This window comes from Salvelinus alpinus, chromosome 2 (assembly GCF_045679555.1).
Source record: "Salvelinus alpinus chromosome 2, SLU_Salpinus.1, whole genome shotgun sequence".
Taxonomy (NCBI): domain Eukaryota; kingdom Metazoa; phylum Chordata; class Actinopteri; order Salmoniformes; family Salmonidae; genus Salvelinus; species Salvelinus alpinus.
The window spans coordinates 33,384,751-33,405,553 of record NC_092087.1 but is presented as its reverse complement, the minus strand read 5'-3'; the positions used below and the strand labels follow the sequence as shown (position 1 = coordinate 33,405,553).

The window sequence follows — 20,803 nt, the reverse complement described above, 5'->3', positions numbered from 1 at the left end:
TTGTTTAAGTGTTCCCTTTAAGTGTTCCCTGACTTCTTTAAGTCAGAAGTTTATACACCTTCACCAAATACATTTAAACTCAGTTTTTCACAAATCCTGACATTTAATCCTAGTAAAAATTACCGGTCTTAGGTCAGTTAGGATCTTCCTGACTTAACTTCCTGATTGATGTCTTGAGATGTTGCCTCAATATATCCATATAATTTTCCAACCTCATGATGCCATCTATTTTGTGAAGTGCACCAGTCCCTCCTGCAGAAAAACACCCCCACAACGTGATGCTGCCACCCCCGTGCTTCACGGTTGGGATGGTGTTCTTCGGCTTGCAAGCATCCCCCTTATTCCTCCAAACATAACGACGGTCATTATGGCCAAACAGTTCTATTTGTGTTTCATTAGACCAGAGGGAATTTCTCCAAAAAGTACGATCGTTGTCCCCATGTGCAGTCGCAAACCGTAGTCTGGCTTTTTTATGGCGGTTTTGTAGTTGTGGCTTCTTCCTTGCTGAGCAGCCTTTCAGGTTATGTTGATATAGGCCTCGCTTTACTGTGGATATAGATACTTTTGGTACCGGTTTCCTCCAGCATCTAAACAAAGTCCTTTGCTGTTGTTCTGGGATTGATTTGCACTTTTCGCACCAAAGTACATTCATCTCTAGGAGACAGAATGCCACTCCTTCCTGAGTGGTATGACGGCTGTGTGGTCCCATGGTGTTTATACTTGCGAACTATTGTTTGTACAGATGAACGTGGTACCTTCAGGCGTTTGGAAATTGCTCCCAAGGATGAACCAGACTTGTGGAGGTCTACAAAAAAAATTCTGAGGTCTTGGCTGATTTCTTTTGATTTTCCCATGATGTCAAGCAAAGAGGCACTGCGTTTGAAGGTAGGTCTTGAAATACATCCACAGGTACACCTCCAATTGACTCGTGTCATGCACAAAGTAGATGTTCTAACCGACTTGCCAAAACTATAGTTTGTTAACAAGAAATTTGTGGAGTGGTTGAAAAACGAGTTTTAATGACTCCAACCTAAGTGTATGTAAACTTCCGACTTCAACTGTATATAGGATGAACCATGACTACAATACAGTGTATACATATAAAGTGGGTAAAGCAGTATGTAAACATTATTAAAGTGGCTAGTGTTCAATGACTATTTACACTGAATAAAAATATAAACGCAACATATAAACTGTTGGTCCCATGTTTTATGAACTGAAAAATCCCAGAAATGTTCCATACCCACAAAAATATTATTTCTCGAAAATGGTGTGTACAAATCTGTTTACATCCCTGTTAGTGAGCAATTCTCCTTTGATAAAATAATCCATCCACCAGACAGGTGTGACATATCAAGAAGGTCATTAAACAGCATGATCATTACACAGGTGCACCTTATACTGGGGACAATAAAAGGCCACTAAAATGTTTAGTTTTGTCACACAATACAATGCCACAAACGTCTCAAGTTTTGAGGGAGCATGCATTTGGCATGCTGACTGCAGGAATGTCAACCAGCGTATTTACCAGATAATGTAATGTTCATTTCTCTACAAGCTGGCGTTGCGTGTGTTGGTGGTTTGCTGATGTCAGCATGTGAACAGAGTGCCCCATGGTGGCGGTGTGGTTATGGTATGGGCAGGCATAAGCGGACAACGAACACAATTGCATTTTATCAATGTCAATTTGAATGCACAGAGATAACGTGACGAGATCCTGAGGCCCATAGTCATGCCATTCATCCGCCGCCATCACCTCATGTTTCAGCATGATAATGCACGGCCCCATGTTGCAAGGATCTGTACACAATTCCTGGAAGCTGAAAATGTCCCAGTTCTTCCATGGCCTCATACTCACCAGACATGTCACCCATTGAGCATGTATGGGATGCTCTGGATTGGAGTGGGACAACATTCCACAAGCCACAATCAACATCCTGATCAACTCTATGCGAAGGAGATGTGTTATGCTGCATGAGGAAAATGGTGGTCACACCAGATACTGACCTGTTATCTGATCCACGCCCCTACCTATTTTTTAAGTTATCGGTGACCAACAGATGCACATCTGTATTCTCAGTCATATGAAATCCATGATTAGGGCCTATTGAATTTACACTGAACAAAAATATGAACTCAAATGTAAAGTTGAGGGACCGTGCAATTGGCATGCTGACTGCCAGGGAATTGAATGTTAATTTCTCTACCATAAGCTGCCTCCAACATCATTTTAGAGAATTTAGCAGTACGTTCAACCGGTCTCTTAACCGCAGACCACGTATAACCACGCCAGCCCAGGACCTCCATATCCGGCTTCTTCACCTGCAGAGTCGTCTGAGGCAACTCCGCAGCCATTTTGTGGTGAAAAACGTAATCTGATTGGCTGGGCCTGGCTCCCCAGTGGATGAGCCTATGCCCACCAAGCCCCACTCATGGCTGCACCACTGCCCAGTCATGTGAAATTCATAGATTTGGGCCTAATTAATGTATTCCAATTGACTGACTTCCTTCTATTAACTGTAACTCAGTCAAATCTTAGAAAATGTTGCATGTAGCATTTATATTTTTGTAATAGGGCAGCAGTCTCTAAGGTGCAGGGTAGAGTACTGGTTGGTATCCAGCTCGTGCTACAGAATCCTACTCATTAGGCTACTCTACGTGCTTAATTTACATCCCTTTTGTTTTGAGCCGACTTTGCTGTAGGCCTCAGCTCATGCCCTGGAGGCAGCCCGGCTCCAAATCCAATGCAATCAACACTAACACGGTTCACTTAATTGCCCGGGCATTAATCAAATCCCATCATTAATTTCCTCGCTTCCTTTTTCAATTTAATGTATGGAAAATATAATATGTAACAACATTCAGGTACCCTGAGTTAAATTAGCTAATTATCAAGGTCAATGTTTTTATTTTAAAAGTAACTCAAGTAACTATTTCAGTACTCTTTCCACCACTGCTAGGAGAGCAGTGGAAGTTGATAAAAAAACATTTATTGACTGATAAAACCAATGGGTTTTACAGATAAAAAAATCAATTTTACACACCAGGTTTCCATCCAACCTTTTTATGCGAGTAAAGTGCATGTCTGATCATTTAAAAAATCACGACCGGCCTGATGGAAACAGAATATATGTTGTTAAACTTTCCACGTGACAAATCAAAATACGCTAAACAAGGTGGGATCTTTTTATGTTGGTAAAATGAATTATGCGAGAAATGTCAGTGGAAACACTTTTATGTGCAAAAATTGCTAAAATAACCATCATATCAAAGTAAACTTTGAGTCACTCGACTACATGTTGTGTGACACTCCCATTACAACTTGTCTTGGAAGCAGGCTGTTTATCAGGCTACAGATGAAATAAGTGATGAAAGTATAAATATTGAGGGTCTCATTCTGGTGACATGATCATCGATGCTTGCTGCCTTTTGACAAATAATAATAATCTAGCTCTTTGGCCAATAATAATCTCATCATGTATGTAGGCCAGGGTTACCCAACTCCCATCCTCAAAAGCCCCCAACAGCACACATTTCTGTTGTAGCCCCAGACAAACTCACCTGATTCAACTCATTGAGTGCTTGATGATTAGTTGACAAGTTGAATCAGGTGTGCTTGTCCGGGGCTATAACAAAGATGTGTGCTGTTGGGGGTACTTAAGGACTGCACTTGGGAAACACTGATGTAGGTTATACCCGCAAGGTGTTGGCTAGAGCGTACATGCCAGCCAAAACCAGGGTGTGAGCTATATAACGCAACATTTATTGTGTTAAAACACACACAGCCTTTTATCTGTAACAAGTCAGTTTGATAAACTCATCTCTGGTGGGAAAATGCACATACTGTTTTCATGCAGATTTTAGAATATTCGCATGAAAATCTGTCCCCAATTGATTGGAAACCTAGCTACAGACAGAAAAATGGATAAGGCTTTTATACATTCCCAAAATGGCCTCCTATGGGTTCAAGGTCCAATAACAATGGGAATACCATTTTTTTTATTGTGATTGCTGAATGAGTTTCCTTCCCTTACCTGTAGCCTAGCTCAGTCATGACTTGTGACACTATAACTGAAATTAGCTTGAGTGAGCCTAAATGAGCAAATATTTAGGGTATATATTATTTGTTTTACACCCTATAAAATATATTGAATGCCATTACATTGCTGGTGCTGGTATTCGACTGGTATTTGCATTACAACACTGACACACTCTGACTAAAATTGGTACTTCTAATCATATTGAGAAGAATAGGGGGCGCCCCAGACCAAGTTATTGTCAATGTCTGGGACCAATCAATAGGCCTAAAATGTTGCGTAAAAACAATGACATGTTTCTTTCTGATCAGAAGTAGATCCTCATTCAAGGTCATGAATGTCGCCCTTCTCATGTTATTTGATAATGACTCTTTGGATATGCATACACCCACAGAGTTTCTTTGTTACAACACCGAAAAACGAAAACGGCTACTCTGACGCTCTTCGACTCCACTCGGACAAACTCGGGCTTAGTAAATTGGCGTGCTCCCTCCCAGTCCGCTGGTTGCTCGGAGCTCGCGGTTATGCGCGTCTAGCATCGGATGATTACGCGAGGGCGGTGCCAAGTAGGAGATAAGCGACGACGAGAACCTCACCGGTAGTGCATCCTTTGCTTTAACCATTTATAAGCTCCTTGTTTAGCTACCGTTAGCCGTTTATACCAACCAGCTCACAAACAATTGTTGTTATTTATTTTTTTGTATGTCCCGAATTCCATTCATATCTGTCAAGAATTCGAAACGGAAAATAAACCACATTATGGAGACGGAGATACACGTGCCTGTGGGGTCGCCGGTAATTCGAAAATTCCCGATTTTCGTGGAGGAACATAACGTAACCGATGGGGCAATGAAGCTGATAAAGCAGCTTCGGCCAGCGTGGGACATAAACCATGTCAAGACCAAGGTAAATTAGACATCTCTCCACTGAATGATGCGCCAACTCCATGGTCCATCATCATCACTAGCTAGCTAACTAAAGTTAGCATAACTATCAGACCAGTCCAGGGGCCTTGATATATTCCTCGTCCCGTGCATACATTTAAAACATGTATTTCGTGCATCACACTGGCTTCTCTTGCATGTAGTTATTCGTTTGTAGTTATTCAAGTTGAGTTCTAAGCTAGTGGTGTTAGCATTTAGCTAGCTGTCAGTCACTACGCCGTTCTTGGAGTCTTTAGTCAAATCAACAAGGAATGTTCGTGTCTGTATTCTGTGCTCCATGGATACGTTGACAAAAAGGTCATACGTCTCCCTTCTTCGTGTGGTTTTCCGGCAGACGAGATGCTTTGTTGTGTATTGCTGCCTTTCACAGTTTGGAAAGTGCATTACACATTTATTCACAAAAATAAAAGGAAATTGCACCGCTGTCTAACTATATATACCACACTACCAGTCAAAAGTTGACACACCTACTCATTCAAGGGTTTTACTTTAGTTTGACAATTTTTTTTACATTGTAGACTAATAGTGAAGACATCAACTATGAAATACCACATATGGAATCATATAGTAACCAAAAAAATATTTTATATTTGAAATTCTTCAAGGTAGCCACCCTTTGCCTTGATGACAGCTTTGCACACTCTTGGCATTCTCTCAACCAGCTTCATGAGGTAGTCACCTGGATTGCATTTAAATTAACAGGTGTGCATTGTTAAAAGTTCATTTGTGGTATGTATTTCCTTCTTAATGCGTTTGAGCCAATCAGTTGTGTTGTGACAAGGTAGGTGTAGTATACAGAAGATAGCCCTATTCGGTAAAAGATTAAGTCCATATTATGGCAAGAACGGCTCAAATAAGGAAAGAGAATCGACAGTCCATCATCACTTTAAGACACGAAGGTCAGTAAATCATGAACATTTCAAGAACTTTGAACGTTTCTTCTAGTGCAGTCTCAAAACGGTCAAGCGTTATGATTAAACTGGCTGTCATATGAGGACCGCCACAGGAAATGAAGACCCAGAGTTACCTCTGCTGCAGAGGATAAATTCATTAGTTACCAGCCTCAGAAATTGCAGCCCAAATAAATGCTTCAGAGTTCAAGTAACAGACACATCTCAACATCAGCTGTTCAGAGGAGACTGTGTGAATCAGGCCTTCATGGTCGAATTGGTGCAAATAAACCACTAAAAGCACACCAATAAAAAGAGACTTGCTTGGGCCAAGAAACACAAGCAATAGACATTAGACCAGTGGAAATCTGTCCTTTGGTCTGATGAGTCCAAATTTGAGATATTTGATTCCAACCGTGTCTTTGTGAGACGCAGATTAGGTGAACGAATGATCTCTGCATGTGTGGTTCCCACCATGAAGCATGGAGGAGATGTGGTGGTGCTTTGCTAGTAACACTGTCAGTGATTTATTTTGAATTCAAGACACTTAACCAGCATGGCTACCACAACATTCTGCAGCGATATGCCATCCCATCTGGTTTGCGCTTAGTGGGACTATCATTTGTTTTTCAACAGGACAATGACCCAACACACCTCCAGGTTGTGTAAGGGCTGTTTGACACAAAAGGTAAGTGATGGAGTGCTGCATCAGATGACCTGACCTCCACAATCCACCGACCTCAACCCAATTGAGGTGGTTTGGGATGAGTTGGACCGCGGAGGGAAGGAAAGCAGCCAACAAATGCTCTGCATATGTGGCAACTCCTTCAAGACTGTTGGAAATGCATTCCAGGTGAAGCTGATTGAGAGAATGCCAAGAGTGTGCAAAGCTGTCATCAAGGCAAAGGGTGGCAACTTTGAAGAATCTAAAATGTAACATATTTTGATTTGTTTAACACTTTTTTTTTGATTCCATATGTGTTATTTCATAGTTTTGATGTCTTCACTGCTATTCTACAATGTAGAAAATAGTAAACTAAAGAAACCCTTGAATGGGTAGGTGTACTGTGTGTCTATATATATATATATATATTACTATCCCTAACACTACTTGGCTCCAACAGATCTTACACCAGGCCTTCAGCCTGGGAGGCTAGAACCCCTTCTCTCAAAACCCCTTGTAGTTTTTCTGCATTAAAATCTCAGATACCCAAAAACATCTCTGCTGCTGCTACCAATTCAATCTTCTTGGATTTCCTTTCCAACTGTGCGGTACAATTAATGATGATAGCAATAAACGCCAAGAAGCCAACCTTGCTAATGCACAAACTGTTCGGGTCACTGTACTGGCCTACTACTCAAAGGGATCCTCTCAGGCTCCCTCACCCTTTGCCCACTATCCTCTACTTTGCATCAAAACTCAGGACAGACAGGGTCTCCTCAGTCTTATGCTGGCCACCGGGTTTGCATTAGAGGTCGACCGATTAGTTAGGGCCGATTTCAAGTTTTCATAACAATCGGCATTTTTGGATGCCGATTACTTTTCACTCCACGAGGAGACTGAGTGGCAGGCTGACCACCTGTTATGCGAGTGCAGCAAGGAGCCACGGTAAGTTGCTAGCTAGCATTAAACATATCTTCTAAAAAACAATCAATCTTCACATAATCACTAGTTAACTACACATGGTTGATGATATTACTAGTTTAACTAGCTTGTCCTGCGTTGCAGGCAGTTAACCCACTGTTCCTAGGCTGTCATTGAAAATAAGAATTTGTTCATAACTGACTTGCCTAGTTAAATAAAGATCAAATAAAAAAATATATAATCAATGCGGTGCCTGTTAATTTATCATCGAATCACAGCCTACTTCGCCAAACGGGTGATGATTTAACAAGCGCATTCGCGAGAAAAGCACTGTCGTTGCACCAATGTACCTAACCATAAACATCAATGCCTTTCTTAAAATAAATACACAAGTATATATTTTTAAACCTGCATATTTAATTGAAAGAAATTCATGTTTTCAGGCAATATTAACTAGGGAAATTGTGTCTGTGCGTTCTGTGCAAGCAGAGTCAGGGTATATGCAGCAGTTTGGGCCGCCTGGCTCGTTGCGAACTATGTGAAGACCATTTCTTCCTAACAAAGACCGTAATTAATTTGCCAGAATTTTACATAATTATGACATAACATTGAAGGTTGTGCAATGTAACAGCAATATTTAGACAGGGATGCCACCCGTTCGATAAAATACGGAACGGTTTCGTATTTCACTGAAATAATAAACGTTTTGTTTTTGAAATGATAGTTTCCAGATTTGACCATATTAATGACCTAAGGCTTGTATTTCTGTGTTTATTATATTATAATTAAGTCTATAATTTGGTAGTGGTAGGGAGCAGCAGGCTGGTAAGCATTCATTCAAACAGCACTTTCCTGCTTTTGCAATGCTTGAAGCAGAGCGCTTTTTCTGACTTCAAGCCTATCAACTACCGAGATTAGGCTGGCAATAGTATAGTGCCAATAAGAACATCCAATAGTCAAAGGTATATGAAATACAAATGGTATAGAGAGAAATAGTCCTATAATAACTACAACCTAAAACTTCTTAACTGGGAATATTGAAGACTCATGTTAAAAGGAACCACCAGCTTTCATATGTTCTGAGCAAGGAACTTAAACGTTAGCTTTTTTACATGGCACATATTGCACTTTTACTTTCTTCTCCAACACTGTTTTTGCATTATTTAAACCAAATTGAACATGTTTCATTATTTATTTGAGACTACATTTATTTTATTTATGAATTGTATTAAGTGTTAATTCAGTATTGTTGTAATTGTCATTTCTTTTTTATATATATAATATATTTAAAAAATCGTCTGAATAATCGGTATCGGCTTTTTTTGGTCCTCCAATAATCGGTATCGGTGTTGAAAAATCATATTCGGTCGACCTCTAGTCTGCATCGCACCACACAGCGTGCATCACTTACACAGGGTTCCCCAACTTCAGTTGATCCACCTTAACACGGAACCCAAACCGGCTGCGCACGTGCACCATCGTGCAGAAATGTATTTTGTCCCCCCACACCAAACTCAATCACGACACGCAGGTTAAAATATCAAAACAAACTCTGAACCAATTACATTTAATTTGGGGACAGGTCGAAAAGCATTAAACATTTATGGCAATTTAGCTAGCTAGGTTGCTCTTGCTAGCTAATTTGTCCTGGGATATAAACATTGAGTTGCTATTTTACCTGAAATGCACAAGGTCCTCTACTCCGACAATTAATCCACACATAAAACGGTCAACCGAATCGTTTCTAGTCATCTCTCCTCCTTCCAGACTTTTTCTTCTTTGAACTTTATATGGTGATTGGCATCTAATCTTTCATAGTATTACCACGACGACCGACAACACAGTTCGTCTTTCAATCACCCACGTGGGTATAACCAATGAGGAGATGACACGTGGGTGTCTGCTTCTATAAACTAATGAGATGGGAGAGGCAGGACTTGCACCGCGATCTGCGTCACAAATAGAACTGACTTCTATTTTAGCCCTTAGCAACGCAGACGCTCGTTGACGCAATTTAATAATATAGATTCAAAAATGTATTTTGCAACGATCGCGCACGGGACGCGAGCGGTGTAGTCAGGGTATAACACGCAACCCCACCCCAGTTATCACTCCTTTCAGTGGCACTCTACTCCGGAGATCAAAGCAGTACACCACTTTCGTCCAGAGACTCGAAATGCATAGCACCCTCTCCCTCTGAGCAGCAGACACACCTCGGGGTACTTTGACCGAATTGACAGACCCCAACTCGTTCTTCACCCAGCCTGATACCACAAACAACTCAGCCAAAGGGCATGAATCCACTTTCTCTGTGAATCGTACTCCCACTAGGCCAGAGTCGTCTCTGGCATTTTCCTGATCATTGGGGTGGCTTGGAAGCCTTCACCTCACCTGACGACGTAGGTTCTTTCTCCTCACTTTTGTCAGGATCAATTTCAAGTTCACTCTGTCGACTGGTCAGGGTCTTCTGGTGCGTAAATGCATTTTTCTCTCCTGTACTTGACCCAAAGGAGAAAGTACTCTGCTTATATTTCAGTCAGTTCGGGTTTGCACCTCGTGCCATTTTGCCTCACTGCTACTTGCCATCCGCCCGCTTCCTCGCCTGGTCCTCGGACATGACTTCCATCTCCGTCTGGGACTTCAGGAAACTTAGTATTGAGTCGCCCACTAATGCCATGCTTGCTCATCCAGACGTCGTTCCAGAACAACTCCATCTGAGTGAAGCATCATTCATACCTTTACCTTTCAAGATGTGGCATATTTTAAGAACATGTTTGAAGGACACAGTTATAGCAAAGATTGCTACTGATGGGTTGTTATAAACATTGCTTTTAGAACTGAACAGATTCCAAATGAAACAAGACTCAGATGCAGAGTGCATGTTTCATGTCTGAATGCCATTTTTAAAATGTTACCTTTTATTTAACTAGGCAAGTCAGTTAAGAACAAATTCTTATTTACAATGACGGCCTACCGGGGAACAGTGGGTTAAATGCCTTGTTCAGGGGCAGAACGACCAATTTTTACCTTGTCAACTCAGTGATTCGATCCAGCAACCTTAGTTACCTTTCAGTTACTGTAATCTGTGGTTAATATCCGGCCGTAGCCGCAATTCTAAATGCAGTCTCAATTGCTGCATATCACACTGTTCATAAGAACCTCTGGTTTAAATGTTTTAGTTCTTTTAGTTTCAACAAATCGATAGCAGGAGACAGAGAGCTCAGTGAGAGAGAACATCTCCTCCGTATCCAAGCAGAACGCCCCCTCTCCCTCAGTTAGCTAACGGTGGCTAGCTAGCTAAACAGCTTGTTCACCTCGTGGTAAATCTACGATCACTTCAATTCATTAAATCTTGATAGCAGCATAGCAAAATGTTCATTCAAATTTTTTTGTTTTCTCCACAAAACTCCTTCGAGACGTCAGTCAAATAGTTTGATTGGACAAGATGACACCTCTAAACGGACAAATGTGAAAGCTGTATTTTCAGGAGAGCACAAAGTGGTTGTATCAAACGGTTCTGGCCTCACTGATTGAGGGAGCTCCTTCGATATCAGAGACATGCTCACAAAAGATTTATCAGACATTGACACTTACACACGTTATTCACAACATATCAAGGAAGATATCTGTGCAAAAATATTTCAATTTAATTGACAGTTGATCAAAATGTCATGATTTTATAAAGTGAACACCAGAGTGGACAGTCAAAAGCTCCTAGCTAGCTATCTCATTTGCATTCCCCACTGCCTCAATACCTTCACGTAAATACAGGCACTTTGTAAGCTGTCCTTTTAGATAAGATGGACAGTGTAGTGGCAAAACGGTGTGTGCGTGTCCAGAGGATTTTAGTACCCTGTGAGTCACCATTGTCAGATAACCACGTCATATCCCCATCCTTAATTGCCTCACTCCTGATCCCCGACAAACACCTAACTTTGGCTTCACGCACACACCCACAGAAGACACAACTCACCCCCAGCTACTCACTCACACACACACACACACACACCTCACTCTCATCTCCATACCAACTGGAGTTATGATGTCCATTGATAGACACTCTTACTGACAGTTGTGGCTGCTTTGCGGAATGTATTGTTGTCTCTACCTTCTCGCCCTTCGTGCTGTTGTCTGCCCAAAAATGTTTGTACCATGTTGTGCTGCTGCAATGTGTTGTTACCATGTTGTCATGTTGTGTTGCTGCCTTGCTATGTTGTTGTCATCGGTCTCTCTTTATGGAGTGATGTATGTTTTGTTCTATATTTTTAATCCCAGCCCCCGTCCCCGCAGGAGGCTTTTTGCCTTTTGGTAGGCCGTCATTGTAAATAAGAATTTGTTCCTAACTGACTTTCCTAGTTAAATAAATGTACCTGGGCCTATTTCTGACCCTGTGTGATGTCTACCACGTTTAGGGTTCATGTCGGGGAAGGGGGAAATGCATTATTCACTGGCACTGGCACTAAGCAGTAGGCAGGCCTGCTATCGGGGGAATCTTGTATCTTGTCAGCTGTTTTATGGCAATGTGTTTGTGACGTATGATGATGACACTAATGGTACATGACACACTGGTTTCTTTCGGGCCTTGAAGAGCAGGAACGATAAACCCAAAATTACTGACACTGTTTACTCAGGTAATTTTCAGTGATTTTTGCTAAACAACATTCCTGTAGATTGTTGGAAAACCATTATTCTATCAACAGTAATGGGGTATGCATTATGTTGATTCCTGCTATGAAAGTATCTCTGTCCCTGTTTGGCTGTCGGCTGCTGACTCTCATTCCCCCCTCACCCTGCGCATGGAGGAGGGTGAGATGCTTTCTGAGAAGCATGACTGTTGCTAAAAATGCTATTGCATTTAATAAGCTAATACTTATTTTCCACCATAATTTGCAAATAAATTCATAAAAAATCCTACAATGTGATTTTCTGGATATTCTTTTTCTCATTTTGTCTGTCATAGTTGAAGTGTACCTATGATGAAAATTACAGGCCTCTCATCTTTTTAAGTGGGAGAACTTGCACAATTGGTGGCTGACTAAATACTTTTTTGCCCCACTATGTATATATGTGTATATATTTATTTACCAAAAAAATATATGTGGGATTGGAAATGATGCAGACAAGTACACTGATGGAAGCAACAATCTTTCCCCTATATTAAACTGATCCACCCCTTAAAATATATAAATAAATGCTTTCAAAGCAACTACAGTTGTTCTGGAAAGTTTAAGACATTTACTGATAGATTACTCAATTAGACTACATGGCTAGCAACAATGTCATATTTAGAGTTAGCAATCTAGCTAAGGGTTTCGAGTTCCCACTTCCTCAGGTGGTGAGTATTGTAGCCTACAGGTCAATAAGCACAAAGATGTCAGCAAATTCTCTGAAGAGCTAAAAATAAATCTAATTCTGGATCCTATTTTGACAGGTTGCACATCAAAATATCAATCATGCATTTCCTAGATATGTTAGCTTACTTTTTTAATCATAGGCTACCATCTCAGTTGTCTTACTTAAAATGTAGCGCCCTGCTGCTAATGTAAAGTAACTATCCATTTAAAAAATGTTTTATCGTTGTGTTATCGAGCAAAATAGTTACCTTTACCGCGATATTACTTTTTGTCCATATCGCCCAACTCTAGCACCCCCCCAAAAAATGTAAGATCAATTATTTGTCACTGATTTATGGTTGTCGTGAAAAATGTGTAAATTTACTGGTATGTGGATTTTTGGCCATATCGCCCAGCTCTTGGGCCTTGCTAGTGAGACTAACTTCCCACTCTTGCCTAGTGCTGACAAACTTAGACATGTCTAACTCCAGTCATTCTGTGTTGTTTGGTACATTGAGGCCAGAATGTGACTCTCAGCTGTGTGTGTGTGTGTAGCTTAATCTGGGCTTGTTCCCCCCCCCCCCCCCCCCCGCTGCCCTGTGACTGAGAACGTGACACTGTTGACCTCCCAACACAGCTTTTCTCAATGGGAGCCACCCAAACAGGCTTTGTCCCCCTGCCTTTGTCCCTTTAACCCACACAGCCCCGCACAGCCACAGCCTAATACAGCCCCCACCAGGCATGGGTACGTGCCAGAAAGCGAGAGAGATGGAGGACAAACTGAGCGAGACTGGGAGGACAGACAGAGTGGTAGACTTATAGAGATGGAGAACATGTGAGTAACTAGTTGGAGAGAAGTGAAGGGAGTTGGGAGGGGGTTACTGGAACTGAACTGACTGAGCCACCTGGACAGGATTTGGAGGGGGTTACTGGAACTGAACTGACTGAGCCACCTGGACAGGATTTGGAGGGGGTTACTGGAACTGAACTGACTGAGCCACCTGGACAGGATTTGGAGGGGGTTACTGGAACTGAACTGACTGAGCCACCTGGACAGGATTTGGAGGGGGTTACTGGAACTGAACTGACTGAGCCACCTGGACAGGATTTGGAGGGGGTCAGGGGGCTTTCTGTTACTGTAAATATCTAGTGTCAAGTCCCAAACATCCTGCCCTCTGTCCCTACAAACACCAGAACCTACCAACACCCCAGTCACATCCCATCACCTTTGACCTGCTTATTATCACACATTAATGCCATGTGGCCTTCTGCCAATTCTGATGTGTGTGTGCAAGAGATACTTCGTATCTTTTGCGTGTTTAATTTGTAGCCACAATAAAGTGATAGCCTACTAAGATATGCAGACGTTCTGTTCTCATTCAAAGAACATGTCACCTAAAACAGAATGTTAGTTAATAATTACCGCAGTTGTGTTGGAGCTTATTGCCTGTGATACGTGGAGAAACTCACACACACTGAGGCAGGATGATCACAGTTCATAGAGGTGCAGTGTGTTCTGGGTCTGTGTAGACTGTCACGGGATAAAGCAGTCAAAAGCGGTATACGTGTGTGTGGTCACAACATGGTGCCGGTGTGCCCATCTCTCTGGTCAACCATGCTAGGAATGCCAGCTATGTAGGGGTGGGCGGCCAGAGAGCGGGCCAGTGTGGATGGGGCTAGTCGCTCTGCAATCTCTAGCTGTGGGGATGGATATCTGCCCACTGTCAAATCACTAGTCCAGATTGTCCACATTCCAGAGAGCATGAATATGGTCAGTTATTAGCCATTGGGTGGATCTCAATGGTCAGAAAGGAGATGGGGAGACTACACATGCAGACCATGACTTCCTGTGTGTTACTTTCTCCCCCAACAGTAGTCATTGAATGAAGTGGCTGGCATTGCAAACAGCTTCCTTGTCTGGGTGCCATTAAACAAGTAGCCTAGCTGGAAAGCCCTTGCCCTTTGGCCCAGTTGTCCAGCTTCAGTATAGACATAACACAGAATACTGTAACTATCTCCGCTCATAAGATAAGCTAGCCAGACCTTCTAGTAAATGACTGTTGTGACTTCCTCAACCTTCTCATGGTCATCTAGGCCTATGCTTCCTGATATGACTCCTGGCAAGGACAGGCTTGTGCCTCAACTGACCTAGTGACAGTTAACTGGAGTAGACTCGCCTAAACTATACCTTCACTGGTGGGGAAGGGGGATACCTAGTCAGTTGTTTCAGTTGAATGCATTCAGTTGTACGTGTCTTCCCCATTTAACACAACCCCTCTGAATCAGAGAGGTGCGGGGGGCTGCCTTAATTGACTTCCACGTCATGGACCCGGGGAACAGTGGGTTAACTGCCTTGTTCAGGGACAGAACGACATACTTTTATTTACCTTGTCAGCTTGGGGATTCGATCCAGAAACCTTTTGGTTACTGGCCCAACACTCCTACCCGCCAGGCTACCTGCCGCCCCTACTGATGCATTTTTGCTGTATTAATCTCCCTCCCTCTCTTTCTCAGCTCTTCACTGATGGGACCACTAATAAGCTGGTGGGTTGTTATGTGGATGCCAGTCCAGAGGACGTGGTTCTGGTGCGTGTGTATGGGAACAAGACGGAGCTGATCGTCGACCGAGACAACGAGCTCAAGAGCTTCCAGGTGAACCACACACGTTCTCAAGAGCTTCCTGGTTCTCACACACGTTCTCAAGAGCTTCCTGGTTCTCACACAAACAGTTCACACATTTGACACTTCAGAGCGTTTCACTATCAAATTCAGGAACTAAGGGCCTCTACACTGGTAGCCAAGTTCAACTCCCTGTGTGTGGACCCATATGCAGGCTACTTCCTGGTGTGTCTTATGAGGTCATCGGTGTCTAATCCTTTGCATGTCTTTCCAGGTCCTACATGCTAACGGCTGCGCCCCGCGCCTCTACTGCACCTTCCAGAATGGCCTCTGCTACGAGTTCATGCAGGGGGACGCCCTCGGAACACAGGACGTCAGGGACCCTATCTTACTCAGGTGAGGACATTTACTAGAAAACCATCTTCAAGCTGATCCTGGTATCTGTCTAGTCTGCAGGGAAAGCCTGGTTTGGTGTGTAAATATACACACCCTCAATACAAGCTCATAGCGTAGCTGACTGCAAATGAGTCCATAGGGACTGCGTCTCTAGGCAGTCCTCAGCCCTGTTGGCTGCACCATGGAACTAGAATATGAACTGTGTAGAGTAAACACCATTTAAAAGGTCAAAAAACAGTCAAGTAAATTACTTTTTCATTGATCAGAACAGGATGCAGGACACAAACCTATTTTTGGGGGATAGGAATCATTCCGTAATGATTGTGTATTTCATCATACTTGCAGAATGATGTATTGTGTGTGTCCTCAGGCTAATATCCAGGGAGATGGCTCGTATCCATGCGATCCACGCACATAACGGCTGCGTCCCCAAACCCAACCTGTGGATCAAGATGAGGAAATATTTCTCTCTGGTCGCCACCGAGTTCACCGAGCAAGCCTCCAACGCCAGGTAAGAGGAACCTGAACACACTACTCTGTACCAGTTAACCTGAACACACACACACACACACACACACTTTGGCCCCCTCTTACTCAAGAAGGTATTTTCTTAAAAGGGTTTACTCTTCATACATGTGCTGGCCAGCTGTCTCCCAGTCCTGTCCTCAATGGCTGTATCTGCCTGGGTCTGCTATTAAGTCCTCTATACAGACTCCTATATAAGTGCGATCATAACAACAGTGCAGGGTAGAGGTGGATTATGGAGGCGGAGGTATGCACTGGGATAACAGATGTTTGCATACCACTTATCAGCCTGCCTAGAATGCCTGGGTAATGTAGTGAGCTAATGCGTCATTCAGCCAGCCAGCCTGCCTGCACTGTACAAACACACACACATGTAGACTCAACAACTGTGCCCCAGCCAGCACTGTCAGAGGAGGCTTCTGTCTTCTTGTGGGTGGGTACTGGCTGCTCCTCTACCCAGCCAACAGCAGAGATCTGGGCAGGCAGGGAGAAGAGAGCTGGGTGAGGCTCTGGGGACTTGGCCACTCAGTTGGCGAGAGGTGGCCTAGGTAGATGGTCCTCGGTGGTGATAGGCCATGGGAAGGTAGGTTACTGTTAGTAGGGAGCAGTCCAGCCAGTAGTAGCTGTTGCTGTACTACTAGTGGAAGAAGGTTAGAGGTGGGAGGCCCTGGACAGAGGGTTGAGTTAACACAATGGGAGTCAGTCAATCTTCTGGATGAACGCTTCAAGCCCATTACCACAGCACAGCGGCCGTTTCCCCTCAGCACTGCTCTACTGGGCACTCTGACTCTACACAGTATACACACACACACACTCCGTGTCTGATTTTAAACATTTAAGATAAAGACTAGCAATAAAAGCAACTTCCTCCTAACTCTCCCTTCCTCCTACCTCTCCCTTCCTCCTAACTCTCCCTTCCTCCTAACTCTCCCTTCCTCCTAACTCTCCCTTCCTCCTGTCTCCCCCATCTCTCCAGGATCCAGCAGGAGGTGCCCAGCCAGGCGGTGTTGGAGCAAGAGATGGTGTGGATGAAGGAACACTTGTCTCAGCTGGGCTCTCCTGTGGTCCTCTGTCACAACGACCTGCTCTGCAAGAACATCATCCACAACAGCAAAGAGGGTGAGATATGTCATCAGTTTAGAACTTCATCCACAACAGCAAAGAGGGTGAGATATGTCATCAGATATCACATCACCCAGGTGATCATCCACAAACTCGCATCATCCACTTAATTATAACATCCACATGTTACTGATTCCAACCTCTCCATTTTCTCCAGGCCATGTCCGGTTCATAGACTATGAATACTCTAGTTACAACTTTCAGGCCTTTGACATCGGGAACCACTTCAACGAGTTTGCTGGTAAGAGGAGATACATGGGCTGTATCTTAGTCATGACATGCAGTGTGTGTGTATATGTAATGTGTGTGAACCTGTATGTTTACAGGTATGAGTGAGCTGGACTATGGGCTGTATCTTAGTCATGACATGCAGTGTGTGTGTATATGTAATGTGTGTGAACTTGTATGTTTACAGGTATGAGTGAGCTGGACTATGGGCTGTATCCTAGCCGTGAGATGCAGTGTGTGTGTATATGTAATGTGTGTGTGAACCTGTATGTTTACAGGTATGAGTGAGCTGGACTATGGGCTGTATCCTAGTCATGAGATGCAGTGTGTGTGTATATGTAATGTGTGTGTGAACCTGTATGTTTACAGGTATGAGTGAGCTGGACTATGGGCTGTATCTTAGTCATGAGATGCAGTGTGTGTGTATATGTAATGTGTGTGTGAACCTGTATGTTTACAGGTATGAGTGAGCTGGACTATGGGCTGTATCCTAGCCGTGAGATGCAGCTGGAGTGGCTGCGTGTGTATCTGCAGGCGTACAAACTGTCCACTAAGAAAGGAGAGGAGGTCAGCGACAGAGAGCTGGAGAGACTCTACGTACAGGTCAACAAGTTTGCTCTGGTGAGGAACACACACTGTCTCTCTCTCTCAATCAGATGACTTGGTAGATGCTGTGCTGAAACTTTGATTAGTTGACCCTGTCTAACTTTTGACCTCTCTCTGTAGGCGTCACACTTCTTCTGGGGCTTCTGGGCACTCATCCAGGCCAAGTACTCCTCCATTGATTTTGACTTCCTGGGGTAAGTTTGTGTGTAATGGTCTCCTGTGAAGTGATGTTAAAAGCTGTTGGTCTGCCTGTGGTGCATGTGAGTGAAAGGGATCATTTAATGTGGATGACAGACTGAAAGACAAACCCTGCAGTAAGCTCTGTGGTACAGCACAGTTTCCAATACACAGTTTCTACAAACACACACGCAGAGAAAGCTGACCGGTAGAGAAAGTAGGGAGAGAGTCTGCGAAAATAGAGGGAGAAAGGAAAGATGGCATAGAGAGTGAGAGCGGTCTCGTCTTGGGCCTGCAGAGGTGAAACTGACCCTGGTGGTTTGAGTGTCTGCAACCCAATCAGTCCTGCGGTGACGACAGAACTGTCCCCCCCCGGTCACCTGTATGAATGACATATTGCTCTTGACAGTTTAACAACCAGTCAATTGGAGCTGTCTGGGCTATTGTTATGGCTGCTATTGGATACTTGGTGCTCTCATTAAGTCAAAATGGATGTTTCAAACTCTTCCGCTCTCTTTCAACACTTCCCTATCTCTCCCTCCCCCTGTTCCCCCATCTCTCCTGCAGGTATGCTGTGCTGCGCTTCAACCAATACTTCAAGACCAAACCTGCAGTGATGGCCCTACAGATCCCAGAATGAGAGGAGAAGAGAAGAAGAGAGGGACCCCATCACTGGCACTGACCAGTGGAGCAGACACACTTTGAGCAGGAGAGGGCTGTGCTGGGGGATGAGGGACAAGGGTTGGGGTTGAGCATTATTAATGGGGTCGAGGGGTGGGGTAAATAACATTTAGAGGGCCGAGTGTGGATGGACCACAACATTTTTTCCTAACTCGGTCCCTGGCAACAAGCGCAAATACTATTTAATTCCTCTTCAACTCTGTCCACCTCTGTCTCACCAGTCAAGCTCATCAAGATTCCCCAAAACAGCCAGGGGTGGTCTGTGTGTAAATGTATCTTTATTTATTTATTCTGTGAAGAATTGATTGACCTAGTGATGTAAGATTTATTTCCCAGGCAGACGGGTAGCTGAGTCTGGGAGCGTTTGGTGCCAACATGGACAGTGTGCAGACAGAGTTCTGTTTATATGGGCTCTGAGTTTGCCCTGTGGTTGTGTTCAAGGCGTGTAGTGTAGGAGAGAGGGCAGCCATCTTGTCCTTAATGTAGGCACTGATCTGAGAGGATTTCTTCAGCAATATGGTCATGGTTTCACCTTGAAAATAGTGTATTCATTCAACTCAGATCTACACGAAGTGGCTAGGGGTTGACGTAGAACTGAGAAGTTTTAGTTGCTTTGCAGTGAAGGTGGCATTGCCGTGTAGGTTAGAGAGGGGCTAGCCATGACAAGACAGTGATATGGTGGTTTAATAATGTCTGTGACAGCAGAGCTGCCTCTGTGGCCAGGAGCAGCTTTGTGTCACTGATGCTAAACTTTAAACCAGGGCCCTGTTCTCCCTCAGCCTCTTTTCCACCACGTTAGCTTTTATAGTTATGGTGACTCGCTCTGTTAAACTTTGCACTCAGACTACTCTGAAAATCACAACCTCAATCACCCCTGCCTTCCCCAGTATCTGACCCCTCTTCCTCCCCCTTTCTCTCACCTCCCTCTGCACTATTACACTTCCTCCTCTCTCGACTCTCTTGATTGGCTGAGGTGGTGGAGGGACTTTTGCCTGACGTGCACATATTCACTGTAACATCCCAACCTCCATCCATTCAGTCATAACTTCCCTAAGAAGGAGCCAGAATCTTATACAATGGGATATTGCGTGAACTGTCAGAGCCAGTCAATGCTTCAAAGGGTGTGGAATAACTAACCCCCAATGTTCTGAAGCTTATCAGGATGTGAGGTGGCCAAGGACAAGACAGCAGGGTGAAGTCCACACTGAGCCAGCAACCACGTCCTTCTCTGATTGACATCATGATCTTTGGAGGAACTCTAACACCTTTCTTTATCCCGGTCCCCCCTCCCTTCCTCTCCAGCCCCCTCAGATCAGAAGTTCAACATGTAAGGGGAACTAGAGGAGAGCCATGTTAGAGTATTAGGATATCGTACAGCCTGTCCTGTGATCCCTGCCCATGACCACTGGGGGAGACGGAGAGCGCTGATCCCTCCCCTGGCTGTCTCCTGTTACTGACAGGGTTAATAATTCACCAATATAGGAGGCTGCCAACTCTATGAAGGTGTTGAAGAGAAGGACTGTTGTGATGAGTCACTAGCCACGCTTGCCAGGCCTCTTAGTTCCCCTAGCAAACTCCAAAATGTGTTGTCTGGCTACACGGTGAGACTGATGAGCAGCCTCTTGGCTCTCAGGAGAGCTTGCCTTTTTGTCCCTTGTCA

At 43.8% G+C, this 20,803-nt stretch overlaps 1 protein-coding gene across 2 annotated transcripts; it reads left to right on the top strand.

The window, feature by feature from the left end:
• The first annotated feature begins 4,547 nt into the window (after positions 1 to 4,547).
• On the top strand, positions 4,548 to 19,222 carry LOC139559063 (ethanolamine kinase 1-like). Of its 2 annotated transcripts, XM_071374733.1 has the most exons (10): positions 4,548 to 4,635; positions 4,770 to 4,943; positions 15,304 to 15,441; positions 15,683 to 15,804; positions 16,175 to 16,315; positions 17,306 to 17,448; positions 17,609 to 17,692; positions 18,140 to 18,300; positions 18,406 to 18,479; positions 19,030 to 19,222. In XM_071374733.1, the coding sequence occupies exons 2-10, from the start codon at positions 4,797 to 4,799 to the stop codon at positions 19,100 to 19,102; spliced, it is 1,083 nt and encodes a 360-aa protein (XP_071230834.1). In that variant the 5' UTR covers positions 4,548 to 4,635; positions 4,770 to 4,796; the 3' UTR covers positions 19,103 to 19,222. The 2 variants fall into 2 exon arrangements, with proteins under 2 accessions (XP_071230834.1, XP_071230826.1); XM_071374725.1 differs by having other exon boundaries at positions 4,612 to 4,943.
• Positions 19,223 to 20,803: the final 1,581 nt, after the last annotated feature.

Excerpts from the sequence above, each read along its gene's own strand:
- LOC139559063 (XM_071374725.1), top strand. The coding sequence starts at position 4,740 with ATGTCCCGAATTCCATTCATATCTGTCAAGAATTCGAAACGGAAAATA. Across the intron at positions 15,805-16,174 it reads AGGGACCCTATCTTACTCAG|GCTAATATCCAGGGAGATGG; the intron begins GTGAGGACATTT and ends GTGTGTCCTCAG. Across the intron at positions 17,449-17,608 it reads CATCCACAACAGCAAAGAGG|GCCATGTCCGGTTCATAGAC; the intron begins GTGAGATATGTC and ends CATTTTCTCCAG.